The sequence below is a fragment of the Atta colombica genome, unplaced genomic scaffold, assembly GCF_001594045.1.
Source record: "Atta colombica isolate Treedump-2 unplaced genomic scaffold, Acol1.0 scaffold224, whole genome shotgun sequence".
In the NCBI taxonomy this organism is placed as follows: Eukaryota; Metazoa; Arthropoda; class Insecta; order Hymenoptera; family Formicidae; genus Atta; species Atta colombica.
Genome location: NW_017259321.1, coordinates 418018 through 439185, shown reverse-complemented (window position 1 = coordinate 439185; position 21168 = coordinate 418018). Strand labels below are relative to the sequence as shown.

The 21168-nt window shown below is 35.2% G+C and overlaps 1 protein-coding gene across 1 annotated transcript in view; it reads right to left on the bottom strand.

Moving 5' to 3' along the window:
* Positions 1-2326: 2326 nt before the first annotated feature.
* LOC108688008 (SET and MYND domain-containing protein 4) overlaps positions 2327-21168 on the bottom strand; it is a 42340-nt gene continuing 23498 nt past the window's right edge. The window contains exons 4-9 of the mRNA XM_018194069.1: positions 10615-10837; positions 8954-9075; positions 7566-8015; positions 7016-7217; positions 4380-4595; positions 2327-2812 (exon numbers count right to left, since the gene is read on the bottom strand). Of these exons, the coding sequence (XP_018049558.1) occupies positions 2497-2812; positions 4380-4595; positions 7016-7217; positions 7566-8015; positions 8954-9075; positions 10615-10837 (1529 nt within the window). The 3' untranslated portion in view covers positions 2327-2496. The remainder of the gene's footprint in view (positions 2813-4379; positions 4596-7015; positions 7218-7565; positions 8016-8953; positions 9076-10614; positions 10838-21168) is intronic.

The window sequence follows — 21168 nt, the reverse complement described above, 5'->3', positions numbered from 1 at the left end:
TATATTTATATGATTATAGAAATAGTTTGATAATTCGTTGATATATTTATCATTTTCGACATATTGCACAATGCACTTTTGAAAATAACGGCTCAATGTTGTAGAACGATTCAACGATTGTCACGAATAGAAGAAAAAGATTAATGAATTGTGTCGGATTTGAGTCTTAATCCGAATATATATATATATATATATATATATAATATATGCTATACGTGAGCACGCAACCATTACATATATTTGGTAGTCTGTACGTATTTTTACCGTCATGATAAATATATATAAATATACGGTCTATCGAGAGAACGTTGTCCGCATATTCGAAAGAAAAATTTTACTAAATCATTTTATTTAAAAAAAAACAAGCGGAGAGAATGTAAAAGGAATTTAAAAATATATGCTTTCAATATTATATATGTAAAAAAAGTTGTAGATGGAAAATGAAAGACGCTATACTTTATTATTTCGTTGTAAATAATTTTCTCCGGGGGGAGGGGGGGAGTCTGTTGTAAATATTTCTCCCAAGTAATAAATGTAGTTGTTAAACAAGACGACAAAATTTCTTAACGTTAAGATTGTAGAATTCCATGCTTTTCGCAATTGGTTGAACACGAGAGGAAGATGTAGAAACAAAAAGCCATACGACTTATCAGAAACTCCCCGATCGTATCTTTTTCACAGATAGAGATACAATACACCATGCACTACACACATCTATAAGATATACACACAGCGAAGGCAATCAGGAGAGATCTTGGATGAACTAATTGATTGCCTGTGCTCTGTGTACAAGTGAAATTAAAAAAGTTGACTTCCAGGTCGACGCCTCGGTAAACGCCTCGGCTGCTAATTTCCCCGATACCGAACATCTACTCGCGCAGCCGTTTCACGCTCGCAATATCAATTATCGCTATCTCCGTGTGCCGTTAATCGTCGCGAATACAAGAGGCCGCAGTGCGGTGCGTGTATGGACGGGTAATAACGCGTGCAAATTGTACGACGTTATGCGAGCGACGTGACATCGTTCGCGCAGCAAGTAGAATCCTTCCATTCTATATCCTCTTCTGCGAAAAGTTTTTTATTACACTGCTTGGCGATTTTATAAAGGCAATAAAGATAACGTTCTTCTCTCGCGCGAAGTTCTATCCAAATTGTAGTAATCTGAAAAAGAATTGCCACAGAAAAAAATTTCAAGTACACAATGATTTTGAATAATCTAAATCGGAAGAATTATTCAATTATTTAATTGGAATATTATTTATAATATTATATAATATTATATAATATTATAATTTTAAAAAGATAAAAAGAGTATATTGCTCAAATTTTATTGATTAACACTTTCAACACATTATCTTATCTTAGTTTCTTTAAGGCAATGCTAAAGTTAGAGGAAAGATATATAAATTTATTCATTACATTCTTGCGCTCTAATCGGTATTCACTCTGAAATTTCGTTAATTGATATTTGCGGTTTCGGTGTAATTTCAAATTAATGCATCTTTAACGTAATAAAATAATTTTTTTTTTCATTTTAAAATTCGAGGAATAAGATTATGCTACTTAAAATTATGTAAATATTAACAAATAAATAAATTTTTGGGACAAGAATTCTAAATATATCAAGAAATGATGAAAATGGACTAATGAGAATTGATGTTGTAAATTTTGATCAAATAATTATATAAAAAGCATTTTATCGAAATTTAAAATATATTAAAAATATGATATAAAAATAACATATATATTTTGGCAGAAGATTGCTAATCTTTTAGCAATCTTCAATGAAAGCTAATATTATAAAGATTAAATATAATAAAGATTAAATATAAATAACTAAAATAATAATGTATTTAAGATTTATAACATGTGTTTTAGCAATAGTCTTATGAAATGGTCATATCAATACCAGTCATATATTTCTATTAGAAGAGCTTAAACCAATTGAAAGACTGAATAATATAGAATATAATCTTTAAAATTATTAAAGAATTAAAAACAAAAAAAACAATTATCGAGAGAGAGAGAGAGAGAGAGAGAGAGAGAGAGAGAGAGAGATTCAAATGAAACTCTAATCTATTAATTGATATTCTTTTGTCATTTTATATGTACGAGTATCATCTTAGTAAAACAATAGTTGTTTTACTTCATAAAAATTTCAATAACCAATTAGAAAACATAGAAAAACATTTAATATAAACAATTTTTTATTGTAATTGACAAAACTATTAAAGTTCACTGGATTCGCGAATACCGATTAGGACAAAAATGTTTCTAAACAATAAATTTTTGTCTGAAATAAGATGTAGAATATGTCGTGGGCGGATATATCTCAACGTGTCATAATGTGCGCCAAATTGGCTCGACCAAACGTCCACGATCTATGATCAAACGTTCCTCTTTTATTCGAAGGACATCTTCGAGAACTGCCACCGCGGTCATCCGCATGGTTACAGAATCCATTCAAGTCAGCTTCCTTCTCCATCTGTGCTTTCTTCAAAGCGCCGCCGGTCGCCAAGTATTCCCGTAGTCAGCCAGACAGGAGCTTAAAGCAATTTCGGCCAGGTGTGTGTCCCGATGCGGTGGACAGGCGACTTGGTGAAATCTCTTCAGGGCGTCGCAGAGTGTTTCGATCGCCTCATCGACCCTTTCGTTTTCCATACTGGCCAATCCACGTTCGTACAGAGCCTCGCACTCCCGTAGACATGCAAGCCGATCCTCCAAGCAAATTTTCTTTTGACAGTCTGGGCATTTTATCGGCTTACCCTGCCGGGATCGCAAGTGCAGTCCGCCACATCCTACCGTAGGACACCTCGAGAAAAAAAATGTCAAAAGAATATTTTACAGAATCTTTCTTGTCATGAAAATTTTATTACGATATTATCGATAAAAATCAAATCGAAATCAAATCGAATTATAATTTATGTCAGAAAATTTGACGTATTTTTCAATCTCCAAAATTATTCCGTTATCAGAAGTGAATTTTAAGAATATAAAAAATATAATATAAATTATAATAGTTTTGTTGATATTTTTGACTTATAGAAGTGTTTTACAATTATGATCATTTTAATAACAATTTGAAGAATCGATTTTTTTTCTTTTCAGTGAAAAAAAATTTATCTTTTACATTGTAAAAAATAAAATGTTAATTTTAATTTAAAGACATTTAGTGGAGTTTCTGAGACATACAAAAATGTTAAAATTAACACAAAAATTAATTTTAACATTTTTGCATGTCTCAGAAAATTCACTGTACGTCTTTTAAATTAAAATTAACATTTTATTTTTTACAATATATCGTAAGTCTTCCATTTATTGTATCATTTATGTATGTTCATAAATAATCACAAAAAATTAGAATGAAGCAAATCTCCGTTGGAGATTATTTGCAAAACGTGATCTTATTCTCTATTCGATTCGTTAATATTTCGTACAAATGTAATTAAGAATATAACATCATAAAAAATGTGAAACATAAAAATGCTTTAGTTGATATTATATAAATCCCAACCGCTGAAACATCAACGAAGATGCGCAACTTAAAAGAGTTACATTTGCGTTAGCATGATGATGAAATAATTATTCATAATTGAACTTTTGTCCGACGTCACGGAGTTCCTCAAAGAGGAACTCCGTGGTTTATTTCTCTAAGAGAAATACACATACACTGTCAGCGAAGCGACACTCCGTACGTTTTGTTGACGTAAAAGACACAACGTAATGGTGCCACGTAGTGGTGCCACTATCCAGAAAATTACCGCGAAACTGATAAAAGCACCTGGCCGTGTCGTTGCAGTTGGTATAAGAATCTTACGACGACGAACAGAAGTACCTTTGACGACAGGAGCATCCTTACGGTACAAGCGCTTCTTTCCTTTGAAGAACTCGTCTCATCAGGAGTTGCGGTTTTTAACGATCTCGAAAAACATCTCTAACTCTCTTTCACTCTCCATCACTCTCCCTCTCTTCTTTCCCTCTCACTTATTCATTTTCTCTCTCTCTCTCTCTCTCTCCTTCTCTCTTTTGGTCGCTTGTTATTTTTTCCGTCTATTCTTGTGCTTTTACTCATTACTGTGGTTTACTATCATTATATTTCTCGATTTTTTTCGGGACATTCAAGTCGGACATTTTTAAACGAAAGAAACTGTTAACTATATTAATTAAAACGTACATGGCAACAAAGTGTGTACATCTCTAGACATCGTTAATGAGTAACTCTTTGCATTACTTCCAATAGATATTACTTTGTTAATTTCTTGACATGAAGACGTTCAACCGAAGAGAAATTTAAGTAAAGTGCCAATACAATCGTTCGTTTAATTAAATTAAATTACTTTGTTAATGAGCTTGATCTCAGAGAATTTAAATGAACATACCTCAACTTGACAGAATCGTTCGTCAGATTCTCAAAGCACGGCCAATCCTCCTGGCAGGCCTTGCACATACACTGGAACCAATATCTTCCCGTCAGTGTCCTTTGACGCTCGGCGAGAGTTCTCTTCGTGAATATCGGTCCGTAGTTTTCGGCAATAACGTCGCCGGGTCGCAAACCGCGTATCGCCCTTATTACGATATGTCGCCCAATGAAGTATCTGCGATTCGGCAAAAGGAGAATTCTAATCTTACTCCATTAATTAACGCCATAATGAAAATACATGCACCATCGTAAATAAGTACGAATCGATATATGATAACTATGCCAATTAATTATAATTATAGCTAAAAAATTTGCTATATAAACAGTAACTCTAAAGAAATTAAAAATATCAAATTCAAATAGTAAATTAAATTGCCTTTACCGGAGGGCATTAAATATTTACAAGAAAATTATAAAAAATATATACATGTATTCTTCTTATTTTTTGACACTAAATATTTTATTTTGTTTAACATGTACTCACATTGTTGATTATTTAATGATTAAATTGAAATTAATTCCTTAAGTAATATTCTGCTATTTCTAACTTGAAAGTGTTTTAAAATATTTTAATTCATAATATGTGATTAACAAAACAATCACATCCAATTAAACTATTTCTGTAGTTGAATTGTTTAGTTTCAAAGTAAATAGCATTCATATTCTAACATATATACTTAATACATGATAATCTTAATTTGAATGAAATTAATACATTTCTTGAGATTTATCCCTTGAAATTTTAATTAAATTAACGGTACGTTAAGTAGAAGCAGTGGCGACTAGGAATGATTAAAAATAACTCAAACATAACTGGAACATAATTGATGAAATTATAAATTTAACATTGTATCTTTTATATATTTTGCAATTTTCAGTATAAATGTACAGCATAGATTCCTTTTATTATTATTTAGATATTTTTATTTTAATCAAATGTATAATGATAAATGTGTCCAAATATTGTGTTAAAAGTTGTTAACAGCTATCTATCCAATATTCCACATGGAAGTTATTATCAAGTACACTAGTTAATAAATCGAAAAATGGAAAGAGGACGACGCACAATCACTTTGCAATGAAATAATAATCGTAATCATCACAATAGCACCGACGATGTTAATAACGTGAACAGTAACAATTTCCGCTTGTACCGAGTAGTGCAGACGAGTTTGTGACATTACGGAATAATGAGCGCGCTGGTGTAATTTCGCGTATAATGGCCGCGACCCACGAAGTCATCACAGGCGCGTTTTAGTGCTGCCCGAAAATTCACGTACTTAATTAGCGTTAATAGATTCGCAGTAGAAGCATCAATATATTCCCCAGGAGGAGAAATTAATTCGATTGCATTGTTCGCCTTTTAAATGATTCGATACATTAAATAAATTATTTCGAAACGAACAGCTGTCTCTTGAGCATATCATTAAAATTATTTATTAAAACAAATCGAATTCACAAGGAATTATTTTGTTTATCCATCAATTTAGTGAGTTTCCTGTAAACTCGCGAATTCATGTAAATTCGATGAAAGTGAGAAAATTTTGGCGAAAAGACAAAGGAGTTTTCCGGCGACAAAATGCGGGAAGTTGTTGAAGGGTCCCGGAGAAACTTCGTTTAATAGACTGCGGGCGGTCGCGGGTCGATTAATAATTCACACGTGATGACACAGCGATTGTGTACCGTCTGGTTATACTAATTAGTTCTCACGTCGATCTACGTCGCGGTCTGCTCTTTAACGCGGCTACGTTATTAATATGCAAATCAGGCCAAACCGAGCCATGTGCACTTCGCCGAGACGCGAAGTTTGATAAGACGACGTGCGTATAGTGTGTAAAAGTTGGATGTGTCTTAAGACAAAGTGTTTTTCTCAGAAAACTGTTAAATTCATTATGTATTCTATTTGAGGTATTTTTATCATTTCTGTAGCCACTATTCTCACTCAATACACCATTAATTTAACTAAAAAAACAATAAAATTAAACAATTTAACTCAAGAAAAGTTTGACTCACAAATTTAGTTTATTATTTACTAGATCAAATATTAATCAATTATTTTATTTATCGAATTCTGTTCATTATTTACTCGTGCATACACGGAAAAAAGAAAGTAATTGCTGTAACTGCATGTGATAACTGGTAGGTGTAAAATATGGACAGGTAAAATATAAGTATAATAGCTAATATCTTAGCTGTGATACCTATATTGTAACAATGACAACAAATTATTTCATAGTTTATAAATTTATAATTATGATAGCAAATTTTAATACGAACTAAGATTAGCTACGACAGGGATATTTTTTTCCGTGTACATTAACCTGAACATAATTTACTTTTGAAACTAACCACAGAAATGGATTGATTTACATTTTGACGAAATGTTATCTAACTTAAGGAATTAGTTACTATTACTCTTTTGATATCTATAATGAACAATAAAGATATCTTTGGTCATGGCAAGAGAGCAACGACGAATTAATCGCTCGTGACGATTACATTAGGTCTCACTTCTCTTCAGCAAAAAGCTTGATTTTTTTTTCCACAAAGACGTACTTCCCGAAGAACATATTTATCTTCTCTTTACTTGCTTACCTCGTCACTGCGGGATAGCAGTCGTGATTGAAACGGGCGACCGAGGGATAAATCGCCACGCCGAGGTAGACCGGACGACTGCCATGAAATCGATGCTCCGCACTCATTCGCGTCTCGAAAAACTCGTGGGCGTTAAATTGGAGCAGCTGCAGGTTCCTCAGCAGCAGGGCGGCCACGGTGATCTCCTCGACGCCCGGGACTTCTGCGAACTCGCCAAAGTTTCCGATATTAGTATAGCTCCCCCCGCGTTCTGTGCATTCCTTTATTCTCTCTTTTCCCCCTGTTCTTGACTTCCCGGCAAAAACTTTTCGCGACTCTTTCCACTGAACTGTTAAAATTACGGTTTTACGCGAATGGACGGACGCCGCGCTACGCCGTGCGGAGAATCTGCTGAATCGAAAATTTACCCTTTGTGCGAGCAAGCACATTTTTTCACCTTCTCTTTCTCTCGACTACTCACGATTCGGTAAATTATTCCGAAAGTTAAATACAGCCCCCACGAGAAGAAATCGGCGTATGTTACGGGTGTAAAGTGGCCGCTGATAAGTACCATCGTCCGGCGAGGGGTTTGCGAAAAAACCGACTCTCTGCAGACATTTGAGCAGAAAGGCTGCCATCAGCGATCTCTCTAGAAAGTCTTTGCTCGTCCGTTTGTCCGCGTGCGTCACCAAGTTATACGGAGCCACGTCGACGCTCTCGTCATCGCCTTCGCGGAACTCTTTTGTGCCCTTCTCCTCCATCATCTTCTTAATTTCCTCTCGTCTAGATTCCTTGAGTTTTCTCCGTCTGATTCTTCTTTTGACTGACTTACTACTCGCCGGCGATTTCATGTCGTGTGTATCCGGCGTCGCCATCGGCGTCATAGTAGAGGTAGCTAAAAGCATCGCGACCCTTTCCACATCGTTCTTCTTTAATTCCTCGTAGATCTTCAAACATTTTCGTGGACCCTCCTGTGTTACCATCCGAAGAGCGACCATGCTGAGCACGCTCATGCCAGAGCCTAAGGGAAGGAATTTAAGAGCGGCTTGTAATTACCCTATAAGGGTTTTGGCCCGTAGGGTATTCGAGATAATACCAAGCGTGTGTAAAGTAGCTTTTACTTAGCGAAAAAAATATCTCGATGACTATGATGACGTTTATTATTTAACTAAATACGAAGAAGCACTTATGGTACACAATTACGGTCAAAGTTGAATGTTAGACGAATACATATATATGTAAATTTTATTTCAGAAATGACTACGCGCCAATTAGTTTCGGTCTTTCAAAACAATCAATTTGAAATATTACTAATCCCCCCAAATTTAATTACATTGATTTTATGCTAACAGTTATCTTAAAACTATCTATATATTAAAGTTAGCTATAACAAACTTATTACGAAAAATATTACCTCATAAATTTATCATTTCTGAGATAAATGTTTTTATTAAAAAATACATGTATTAATTTAATGTTAAATTTTAACCGTAACTGACGCTTCTTCGTCTTGAGTTGATATATTCATGTAATGGTTCTATTTCTAATCTTAATACCGTTTATTATTTCTTTAATTGTCACAATGCTATCTTTTTAATTGCCATATCAAATGCATTCAATAAATATTATGATACTCTTCTTAAGACATTTATATAATGTTTTATTAAAAAAAACATTGGTTGAGACATCAATAATAACTTTTAGTTATACTGGATTTTAAAAATATTTCAGCAAATCTCCGATAGACTCTATTTTTCAGAATATTTTTATGAAAAATGTGATGGTCACTAATCTTAAAATCTCAAATATCGCGTGAATTTATAACAGAAATTTAAATCCGTTTAAGTTTCGGCAGGCAGGGAAATTAAAATTACGTCTGTTATTACAATGTCCGCTGAAACTACATTCGTTATCGAATGTTGTATACATTATACCGACATTGTCCATTCATGCTCTTACCTATCAGCAACGCCAGGACTTTGCACTCGTACTTATGGTACGTCGCCATCGCGACTTCCCTGCATTTCTTTCCACAAAAGGCAACACAGCTGCAATTCGGGCATCCAACCGGCGCTCTTAGCCTAAAAATTGTCCGAATATTCGTAAATCGATCGAAAGAAGAACAAGGTTAGTCCAGAAAAAGCGAATTATGTAAATTGAATAAAAGCCGAAGGAAAAATCGTCGTGCGAGGACAAAATTCAATCCAGGTAAATTTAGATCGATCAACAATCTCGAGTAATAGATTTCAAATGTAACGAACGATTTCACAAATTCAAATCACTTTGTAAAACGTCGTGAATCCGGAAGTTAATTTAGAAAATGAAGAGAATTCATAACTGATTTTGAAAAACAGATTTTGAAAAACATTTAATTACACGGAGAAAAATGAATAATCTTTCACAAGTATATTAAAAATATTTTGGCTACTTTTACTGAATTTATGACGGACTTTACTTATCTGAAAGTGAAAGATATCGGAGATGTAAAGTAAAAAGTACATTACAATTATAATCCATTCAAGTGATTATCTTATAGTAAAGTAAATCATATTATTCTCAAGAGTGCAAGCACGAACAACTCTTAAAACTTTATATATTTATATATTTTTTTTCGTGTAATAAAATAAATTTTGTCAACGCTAAGCAAGAAATACTCATCAATAAAATAAATTTTACTAAGTATGCATGTAATTTATAAATTAAGAAATATCAAATTGTAGTAGCATAAAATTTACTTTATGAAATAAATAAAAAGTATCTTACAATATACACAACGATTGTTCATATTTACTAGAAAAGTAAAGTAAATTTTATATAAGTAGTATTTTATATAAGTAGCTTATCTTTATACTGAAAAAACTTATTAAATCTTAATATATATTTTTTTGAATAGTACTAAGTAAACATTTACTTATAGTAAATAAATATTTATTCCATAAAGAAAGATAGTTAAATTAATGGTTTTTGTATCAAGTAAGTTTATATTTTTTCATTCAATAAATATTCACTTAGAATCGTTCAAACAAATATTTATTAAAGTTTTTCAGTGTACATGGACCTGCCAATTCTATAAGCTTTACTAGAATTCTAGCACATATTACTTCACATTTTTCTCTGTGTAACGTCTAAAAAATCCATTCTTGATATCTTTACAAAATTGGATTTTTGATATTATTGGTTCACTGGCGTGAACCGCATTCATTGAAACAAACTGTTCGTTTATGTTTGTTCGCGTTCGTTAATTCGGTCGACTTTGAACATGCGTGCCATTCTGAAATTTTTCGCGGCTCAGTCAGCGCACGCGGCTTTTTTATCTTTCTGTAATAACGAGTTTTTCCCGGCCACATACGTCGTTCGTCGTTCGCTTCGCCCGAGCGTCGCTCGGGTTAATGAAATCCACTTTCTCTCTCTCGCCATCGCGGGTTTATCCGTAAAAAGCTGCGGATAACGGTGGGAGAGAGGAGAGGCAAATGGGGAAGAAGGGCTTGCCACGTACGTAGACAAAGCAGAAGCTACACACGGCGGATTACGCCGTCACCCAAGGCTCGCGTCCATTAAATCCGGCAGAAGACGAGGGGATACACCCGGGTGAGAGAACTCGACGGCAATTTTCTCCTCACCTTGCGTAACAATGCTGACAATGGGTGCCGTAGAACTCGGGCAGGAGACAGCCCGCCAGCGGCGGCTCGACTAACAGAATATCACCCGGATGTATCTCCGCGGTTGCAACGGCGTGTTTACCCGCCGTCGTGGTCTCACGGATTTCCAGGGCGCCGGACGACCAACGAAGCTCGGAATTAACGGCGCCATTTAACGGCGTGCCGTCGCCGCCACCACTATTGCCTGCAAAGACGCAGTACAGTGTTTTCTTAGGGTGAGTTTTGCTACGACCGAGTTAATGGAACGGCAGGTATCTCTCGCGAGATACGCGGATTCGCTTGATGTTGTTTAAACTCTATTACACGCAGGGTATACATGATACTTTAAACACAGATTCTTTAATAAACGCTCGTAAAATGAGACAATGAAAACAGCGAGATCAAGGATTTTCGCATATATTTTTGATACATCAAAGGCATACAGGGTGACTTAGACTTCGCGTTAATAGCAAATTCTTGAGATTATATCGAAATGAAAATTCTAATACCAAAATGTCGAGGATATAGTAGTTTTTAAATGAGAAGAGTTTAAAGTTAGTTAATTGAACTATCCAAAATTCGCGTGCTAAGGCACGACTAGAAATCCTCTACTAAGACCCGATTACACTAACTTTGACTTTAAGCAAGGTTTAAAATACATACCTTCTCTTTTTAAAGCCGAGATAGAGAGAGTTTTAAGCCTCGCTTAAAGTCAAAATAACGTTAATCCAATCGAGCCTAAAAGTTTGTGTATGAGAAAGCTATTTTTAATTAATCAGCAATTAGAAATCAACATTTAGAAATTGTTTTAACAACTTCTAAAAGAGAAATAAATAAAAAAAAGATAGAATAAAATGAGAAAGAAATAGTAAAGCGTCTTTCTCTTTCACAGATTTTTGTTAAAACTATTACTTTGCATATACTGCGGCTCATGTCTAAATGTCTAACTCTTATTAAAGGATCACTATAGGCATAACACATTGTACAATATAGTAAAGATGATTTTAAGCATCAATTCTATTCTCTTCTAAATTCTCTTCTATTCCCTACTGTACAATATTCATACTTGAGTGCGCAAATTTTGGACAGTTCAGTCGAATAACTTTAAACCTTTCTCATTTAAAAATTATAGCCTCGATATTTTGATATTAGGATTTTCGAAGTGATCTCAGGAATTTGCTATTAAAGTGTTATAGTCTGGGACATCCTGTATATTATATACATATATAAGTACGTACACGTTTAGCTTCAGCGAATATACACGTTGTGCGCGATACTCCGCGAACGGTATCGAAAATCCAAGAGGGAAAGCTTCGCTTTTTACCCTCTTTTTCGCCACGGATTTTTCGATGCGAGAGCAAAACAAGAAAATAACCCTTCTCCAGTTCGTCTATGAGCGTACGGTAGTACCTCGCGCGCACGCGCTATGTTATTCTCTTTGCACTCTCTGTGAGCGTACACGCGCGTTATCTCGAGAATGCTCGACGAAATAGGCGCGGAGCATAGCGCTCTTTGTTCCGCATTTCCACGTCGATTTCCATCAGCGGAATGAATCGGGTTGACGGCGTGAAAAGTTCTGGTCTCGTTCCGCCGTTCATGAATGAACGGCCGGAGAAGGGTGAAGAGAGAGATCGGTATTACGGCCTATTACGAGCCGTAGTACGCAAGTCGGCTGACGCGGTAGTTCATTGCGACGAGGCACGTGTGTGATAAGGACGAGAAAGGAATAGAAAGAAGCAGAAAAAGGAGAGGAAGATGAAAAAGTCGTGCAACTGCGCGACGATTTTGCCTCGGCCTTAATCTCGCGATCGAGATCGCGAACTCTGAAATCGCCGATAATTCAGCGTGTAAAAATCATCTCCAAAAAATCGTGTTGACGAGGACCCTTGCATTTCCAACGGAATAATTTCGTTCGGATGTATGAAACCGATTGGATGTGATTGAAAAAACCTGTAAAAATTGCTTATTTTCATAAATTGCTGTGATTTTTGTTTTAAATATTTATAAATAAATTTCCAAATGTATAAGTAATGTTTATTAACCCTCCGAAGCTGATGGTGGATCTATTGAACTCATTCAATTATATTCTTTATATTACATTTACAAATTTAAATAATTGTTAAATAATTAAAATAAAATTAGTATTCACACACATATTCATTTGAGTATGAGTTATGTCATTTTGGTTTTTGAAATTACCTAATTAGTGTCTTAGTTAACATAAATTAAATGGGTCTCGCAGATTCAGCGTCAATAACTGCGTTATAGATATTAATTAATAAGCATTAACGTTACAACTAAATAATTTTAATGTCAGCTCCAGAAAAGTTTACATATTGGTATGATTAAATTTGAAAAAAATGTAATTTTAATAATTCGATAGCAATAGATAAATGGATTATTGTTGGACGATCAGATTCAATAGCGATAAATCAGAATCCATTAATGTGTCTCCGATAATAAAGTTTTATGAAACGAGTCTTCGTTTTACTGTTAATTCGATTTACACGCGGTACGAAAGTTCCTCTACGATTTAAGACTCCCGCAAGAGATCTCCGGGTTAACGAGAACGTGTAAACAAGCCGCAATCCTGCGCGAAACGCCATTTCCGGTTATCTCGACCGTGACGTTTGCGTGTGGCATGCTGCCCACTGGGGTGTTCTAATGAATGGAAGAAATTGCTACAGTCCGAAAGGGGGATATGTACACACGACGAACCGATTAATCACGGTCCGTCTGGAAGTGACGATATCCGCAATATCGTGTGAAGCTGCGGCTCGTGCGTTTTAATCTTTAGCCGAGGGTAAAAACGTATAGATAAAAATTGAGTTTTTCAGTAAAAATTAATTAAGTTCAACAATCGAAAATAATCCATTAAAATTTCTATTTCTGAATTGTCACAGCAATTTTGAGTTTAAGCAATATCTCGTAACATAGCAATTTATAAATCAAATTAAAAGAAATCAAATATGATGGAGATTGGATTTTAATAACCTGATAACATTTTTGTACAAATTTTAAACACATCTTTACATATATTAACTGAGTTATTAAATTATCAAACTTAAAACGTAACTAAATCTTTGAACTTCACTACAGATTTTTATATTCGGACTGTATAAAAATTTGAAAAATTTTTACACTTGTGAAAACTTCAACAACGAATTTTAACTATCATAGAAATCGTATTTTTCTTATTGAATCAGATAATTGCTATGCCTTTAAAATTCAACATTGCTTGTCGATGGAAAGTTTACATAAAGATTATTAGACACCAAGATTCAGCATCGCTCGTAATTAGATACTTCTTTAGTTATTTGATTTTTATATCCGTTTTTACCAATGTAGATTAATCTTTAACCAATGTACTTTAATCTTTGTTCAATATATTCTTCACCTTTTTCTAATTCTAAGAATAGAAAAAGATAAAAAGTAAGTTAAATTCATTATTTGAGTTTATCAATTTGGGAGTTCCAAACTGCAATATTAAAAAAAAATCCCGTTTTGCTTTTATATCAAAAAAATATATTCTCGAAGAGAATTTCTCACCCATATTCATCACTGTTCAACTGAGATTATACATTGGTAGAAACTGACATTATTCATATATCTATTTAGTTTAATTTATTATTGTAGTGTTTATGTTTGTTTGATGTTAATTTCGAGAAAACGTTTAGATATCATAAAAACATTACCATCACGTTTTCCTATGTATGTTCACTCGTCATTTGTGTTCGCGAATATATTTCATTATTCCATGACATTACGGATATCACAGAATAATCACTGATGAGCGCGAGTTACATTTGCTCGAATTTCATCCCTGCGACTTCGAATTTTTTTTCCGCATTTTTACAGTTAACGCAACGTCGCGTCCGTCGTCGAAAAAAATATGCGAAGGGAATAATATCCGCGGATGGGTATGGAGCGCGTGTTAAAATTGCAGGATCCATTTACTAATTTACGATCCGACGGGCCGATTACCGCAAAGAACGTACGGTGTACGATGAATGGAAAAAATATTCATTCGCGCGCGCGCAAAATTTCCACGTGGATAACATGAATTTATATTGACTTGTATTCATGAAGAATCTCTGGTTTGAAACCAGAATGACTCAGTCTAAGTCCTTTCTCCGATTATCTCTTTATTATTTACAAATTAATGAACTGTTCAACTGATAATTTCATTTATTCAATTTTTTAATTTGACATTACCCAATTAACATATTCAAAAATACATGTGCATATCGAAATATTTATTAAATCTTTTATTAAATAATTTCGTTTTTTCGAAAAGTATTGTTCTCTTCTTTTCGAATTTATTTTCACTCATTAAGAGCGCACAAAAAATTTAGGATTAAAGCCAAAGTTTTCGATTGCTTTTCTGTTAGCAAGTTCTGAAAAATTAATACTCCAAATCATCCTCCAATGTTATCCTAGATGATAAAAAAGACATGTCACGAATTGAGGATTAACCAAAAGTAGCCAGCGCTGCGATAAAGAAGGTGTGATGAGTTGTAATGATTGAGTCATAAATAACAAATATCATTAGTTTCTTTTTAAAAGAAAGAGAGCTTAATTATTGGTGGAAAATAAATTACTATTGACTCGATCGAGTTAAAAAAAAAATGTTTAGAGAAAATAAACGTGTCACTCTAAATCTATAGCAAATTTTATTGTTAACAAAAGTGAGTAGCAGTCATTGCTTTAAGTACGGATTTTCACTGCTTTGAAGTTAATCTATCTATTCTTACATAAAGGAGTGAACTATTTCATTCGATTAATCGAAGTGATTTAAGCATTAGTTAGTAATGCATTGCAAGATAACGCATTGAATGTTACTGCAAGGAGTGCATTTAGCGACATAGCGCACTGTCGTCAAAATTATATACGTATATATCATTATATCATTAAACCATTATTTTACCATTAGATAGATTAAATTTATAACGTATATAATTTTTACAAAAATTTATATTTAAAAATAAGGTTAATAGGTTAACAGATTGATAGCATCTTCTAGTCAAAATCTGTCTTCGTAGGCTTTGTTATCTGGATTTGGAATGACATTATTCTGTCATTATTATTCTAACCTCTAAATTCACTCCTTTTCGGAGTAAATTTTTCACTCCAATTATCGAATGGATTTTCCATTATCATCTTGCAGTAAAATTTACTGGCAGTAACATTGGCGCAATTGCCACTAATGCCTGTATCGAAATTTAAATTTAATGCAGTGAAATTTTATTGCTATAGATTTAGAGTGATCAAATTTATTCTTATTAGGTGTACAATTTTGCTTCTGCGGTTTTTTTCCGAAATTCGAGGCTTTATTGTAAAAAACTGATTATACATTTATGATTCAAAGTATTGTCCATCGCTGGCCACTACTTTCTCCCATCTTTCGGGTAGCGTACGAATCCCGCGTCGAAAAAATTGGTCATCTTTTGAGGCTATCCACGAATCGATCCAATTTTTTACTTCTTCATAAGACCGGAAGTGCTGCTCAGCCAGGCCGTGTGCCATTGATCGAAACAAGTGATAGTCAGAGGGAGCAACGTCTGGAGAATACGGCGGGTGAGGTAGGACTTCCCATTTCAACGTTTCCAAGTATGTCTTGACCACTTTCGCAACATGGGATCGAGCATTGTCATGCTGCAAAATCACTTTATCGTTCGTTGTATTGCCGTTTGTCTTTCAATGCTCAGCTCAAACGCATCAATTGCGTTCGATCGCCTGTGATTGTTTCAGTCGGTTTTAACAGTTCATAATACACTACGCCGAGCTGGTCCCACCAAATACAGAGCATGACCTTGGAGCCGTGAATATTCGGTTTGGCTGTCGACGTGGAAGCATGGCCGCAAACTCCCCATGATTTTCTGCGCTTGGGATTATCATAATGAATCCATTTTTCGTCTCCAGTCACAATGCGATGCAGAAATCCCTTCCGTCTTTGCCTTTCAAGCAGCTGTTCACAAGCAAACAAACGCCGTTCAACATCTCTCGACTTCAATTCGTACGGCACCTTCCTTGCTTCTTAATCATTCCCATGGCTTTGAGGTGTTTTGAAATGGCTTGTTGAGTCACTCCCAATGATCGTGCCAATTCTTCTTGATTTTGACACGAGTCTTGCTCAAGCAATGCCTCCAATTCTGCATCTTCGAAAACCTTCTCTCTTCCACCGCTATGCCGGTCTTCGACGTCAAAATCACCGTTCTTGAAGCGTTGAAACCACTCACGACACGTTCTTTCACTAATAGCGACCTCACCATAAGTATTTGAGAGCATTCGATGAGCCTCAGCCGCAGATTTCTTCATATTGAAGCAAAAAATTAAAACCTCCCGCAAATGACGAGAATTTGATTCGTAAACTGACATTTTCAATCGAGAATAACTTTATGATGCAGACACAAATCGACTAATGTTTCTATGGGGTTATGTTGACAGATGCCCAAGTTTATGTTGTATGACGTCTATGATCTATTTATTTCGATCACCACTTACCGCTAAAACCATCTATAAGAAAACGGCGGAAGCAAAGTTGTACACCTAATACAATTAATAAAATTTGTCCCGACGTCGAAAGTTATTTATTCGAGCTAATTTATATTATTCTCTAATTTACACAAGTTTTAAGAAATAGACGAATGCATTTGCGACAACGACGCCGATACTTTGAACGCTCTTCTAATTTGATTGGGTCGTAGTCAGGCTCGTGAGTGGTTACAGATCGTGAGCGAGAGCTGAAGTAAATGAAGTTTAGTTACGAACGGCCGCACCTGCAGCGGCAATCCTCGAATCGCGCGTTTCCGGCTTAAGCCACGAGCCCTCGAGGGGCGCTTTGCGGTGCTAGAATTCCTCGTTCGAAAACAAAGAAGCGCTTGTCTCTGTTTGAGCGCGCGAAAACGGTTCGGAGCTCAGGGGGATGCTCTTAACGATCAATTAGTCGAGTGTAGCCTCGGCTCGCATTCAGACTTTAGACAAGCACGAAATAATGCCTTTATACTATCGGAACGAATTACGTCTTGAGATAATTTATTTTTTTTACAATTATTCGAAATAGGAGCAATCAAATTCTATTAGAACGTATGAAGAATTCCTTATTAAAGATTTACTGATTTGATCTTAAGAAGTATCTCATTAGAATTTTAACACAGCATTGAATTTTTAATGTATCGAAAGATTCTAATCCTTCTACCCTCGAGATTTTGTTGAAAGAAAAATTTCCAAAAATTAAGTATTCCGCCATTAAAATTAAGGTTGCTTGGAGTATTTTCTATGCTGTATACGAGCAGAGAATAAGAAAGATGAACGTAACTGCGAGAGAATTTATTAATTAATATAAAGCTAATTACTGAAGTTGATGCACGCAAAGTTACCGTTCCGAGACGGAACTTTTCCTCGGTTGAGAAAAGACTTTCAATTTATTCCCATCGCTTAGTGTTAACGGCTTGAATCAGGAAGATTTTCTAAAAAGTTTAGGGAGATAAATGAATCCAATTTGATGAGTATTAAAAGAACGGTATGAGAGACAGACAGACAGACAGAGAGAGAGAGAGAGAGAGAGAGAGAGAGAGAGAGAGAGAGAGAGAGAGAAAGAGAGAGAGAGAGAGGGGGGGGGAGAGGGGGGGAAGTAATGTATCGCTGTGATGTGACCAGACAGCTGGTGGATGCTCTCTATCACGCGACGCATCTTTTAATTTAATTCTTAGTCCACGAAGCAAACAAAGTTTCGCCACTGTCTGAGAAATTCCAGGCATCTCATCTCTGGCGAGTCGAGTCGTTCTATTCGTTTTTATTGTCACCTGTGTATTAAGAGAGAGAAAAAGAGAGAGAGAGAGCAGGAGAGGGAGAGGAGAGAGTGAGAGAGAAATGGAGGAAACATTATCCTGAGAAGCATAGCTGAATCACTCACCGCCATTACTACAAAATAAAATTGAAAAATAGTTATTTTTTGCCTATCAGCTCTTTTAAAGTGTCCGTCAGTGATGCATAAGCGGCATTTATACGAATAAAATATGCAGTCGAGAGCGCACGCAATCAATCCTGCTGCCGGTCCATCATCCCTCTCTAGGATGATCGACATTACTCACCATTAATCACAGTTATCAGCGAGAGATCAAAATTTCATATTTTTTAATTCCGATCGATTGATCGCTAATTGCCAACTCTGCGATACGGCTACTCGCGTAAATAAATCGAGCCGAGCCGTTTCCAATGCTAAATACGGTACCATCGCTAAATATTCGCGCAGTTATTTTATTACCCTCCGATAAAGCGCCCGAATAAAAATCTAATTAAACTCAGCGCGCCTGGAGTGCTTTTATCCAGAGTTCGATAATCGTATCTCTCGCATCATGAAACGTTCGTGAAATAACGGTGAATATATATGTTTCGTGCCTTTGGATACATTATGTGGTGAAATCGCAAATCGGTATCAAACGATTCGAGGGCGAATCTAGATCTGCACTGTCAGATACAGATGTTCTTCCCGTACGATACACATGTACGTTTAAAATTAGCTACGAATAAGGACTTTCAGTGATACTAAAATTATAAGCTATGTAAAATACAATTAACCTACATTGAAATATTGATCTTCTCTTCCTCTCTTTTCACATAATTCTCACATTATTCACGTAATAAACGTACTATCATTATTGTTTATGTATCTGCTTTTCTGTGTATTACTTATTTATTATCATTTTATTATCATTACATTCAGTATAAAATAGCAATACAATAATTTTAATTTAAATGTCATTCGAATGAATTATCAGAAATAATAATAGAAATTTTTATTTTCATAAATAAATTCGTAATTTATTAATTTTTTAATTTTATCAAACGCAATACTTAACTTACTAAAATTTTATTGATATTTTATGGATAGGAAAATATAAAGAAATTATCACAAACGAAATTTTTAATTAACATTTTAATAATGAATAAATTTTTAAGCAATATATGTATTTAAATATATATCACAGAAAATAAGATCATCTTTTTTAAATCGTTTCTCATCGAAATCGTTCATGCAATTTTGCATTAAGTATTATTATTTCGCACGATTATACGCGCAGATTGTGCGACATCGACCGTGCGAATTCTAACAGTGTTCTCAAGCGGGATCTTCGGACAAACGAAGCAAAGATAGACAGATCGACAGACACCCTTCGATCAACAATGGTTCAGTCGCGTGTACGAAACATCGGCAAAATAATATCATTTCCACATATACATTAGTCGCGTACATTCACGAATGTATGGAATTGTTCGACGATCTGTCGTCTCCTCTCTCTCTCTCTCTCTCTCTCTCTCTCTCTCTTTTTTCTCCTTCTCTTTTTTTTCTCTTCCTTCTGTCTTCTTCTCTGGACGGCACGCCTCGTTTACGCGGAAATCCGATATTTTCCGACATGGTATTTGGCGCTCAAATGATGCGCGCGCCAAGTTATCGACGTCGATTCGTCTCTTTGTACCTAACTGGCCGTCAGCTACACCGAGGCCACGAGGACCGGAACCCACGCCGTAATTGGAAAGTGTCTTTTTGTCTTCAGCTCGATTTATCTCCTTCTGTAAAGTTTGTAACCTACCTATCTATATACGTCGCCCTTTCCTCCTCATTGCGCGACCAGTGCCGCACCTGATTTAAACACTATTGACGCATTCCTATGTAGGACCGAATCCGAGAAAATCAAAAAGAGTTCCGTTCCGATTTATAGCACTCGCTCCCTGTGATTGCACATTCGTGTTAAAAGCACCGTTCAAACGAATCGGAGTCGAAGAGGACTATTCCAATATAGATCTGATGCACTAACGCGAGGTAAACCCGCTAGAAGAACTATCTGCGAAAAGCGCCTAAAAATTCGGTTGGAATTGTTACGATTGTTCCCGCAAATCTCCCTGTACTGGATCACGTTTGACAAGATTCAAGAGAGAGAGAGAGAGAGAGACAGAGAGAGAGAGAGAGAGAGAGAGAGCCGGTATTTTATCACTTATATTGATATTCTGAAAATGAGATTTTGCATGGAAAATCGATGATTCGATACGGATAAATCTGCTTCTTCCAGCGAGAGGGGAATTCTATTTTTATTATTCTATGAGTAACCCCCGCGACACAAATGAAGCAAAATGTTGCAGAATTTGGGAACGAGAGAAGGACTAATAGAAGAAGTCTAATAGAATTATCCGCGTCTAGACGAATCTCGTTACAAGAACTAAAGATCCTCAGGTAAGAGATTGGATACCGTTTAGACAATTTTTGATTCGTCTACTATATTTAGGACGGTGCTTAAGATACAATGATATAGATATGCACAAGATAGAATGAGATGTTAAGATAAAATCACATGCATGGATATCTATCTCATTCGATCTTAAGCGTTTGATCTGCCATAGTTAAGACTTTTATTTTTCCAATCTCTTATTCGAAAATACACCGAAAAAAAATATACTAAATATATATATATTTTTGAACAGTACTTAAGTAAACATTCACTTACAATATTTACTCAATAAAAAAATGTTAGTTAAATC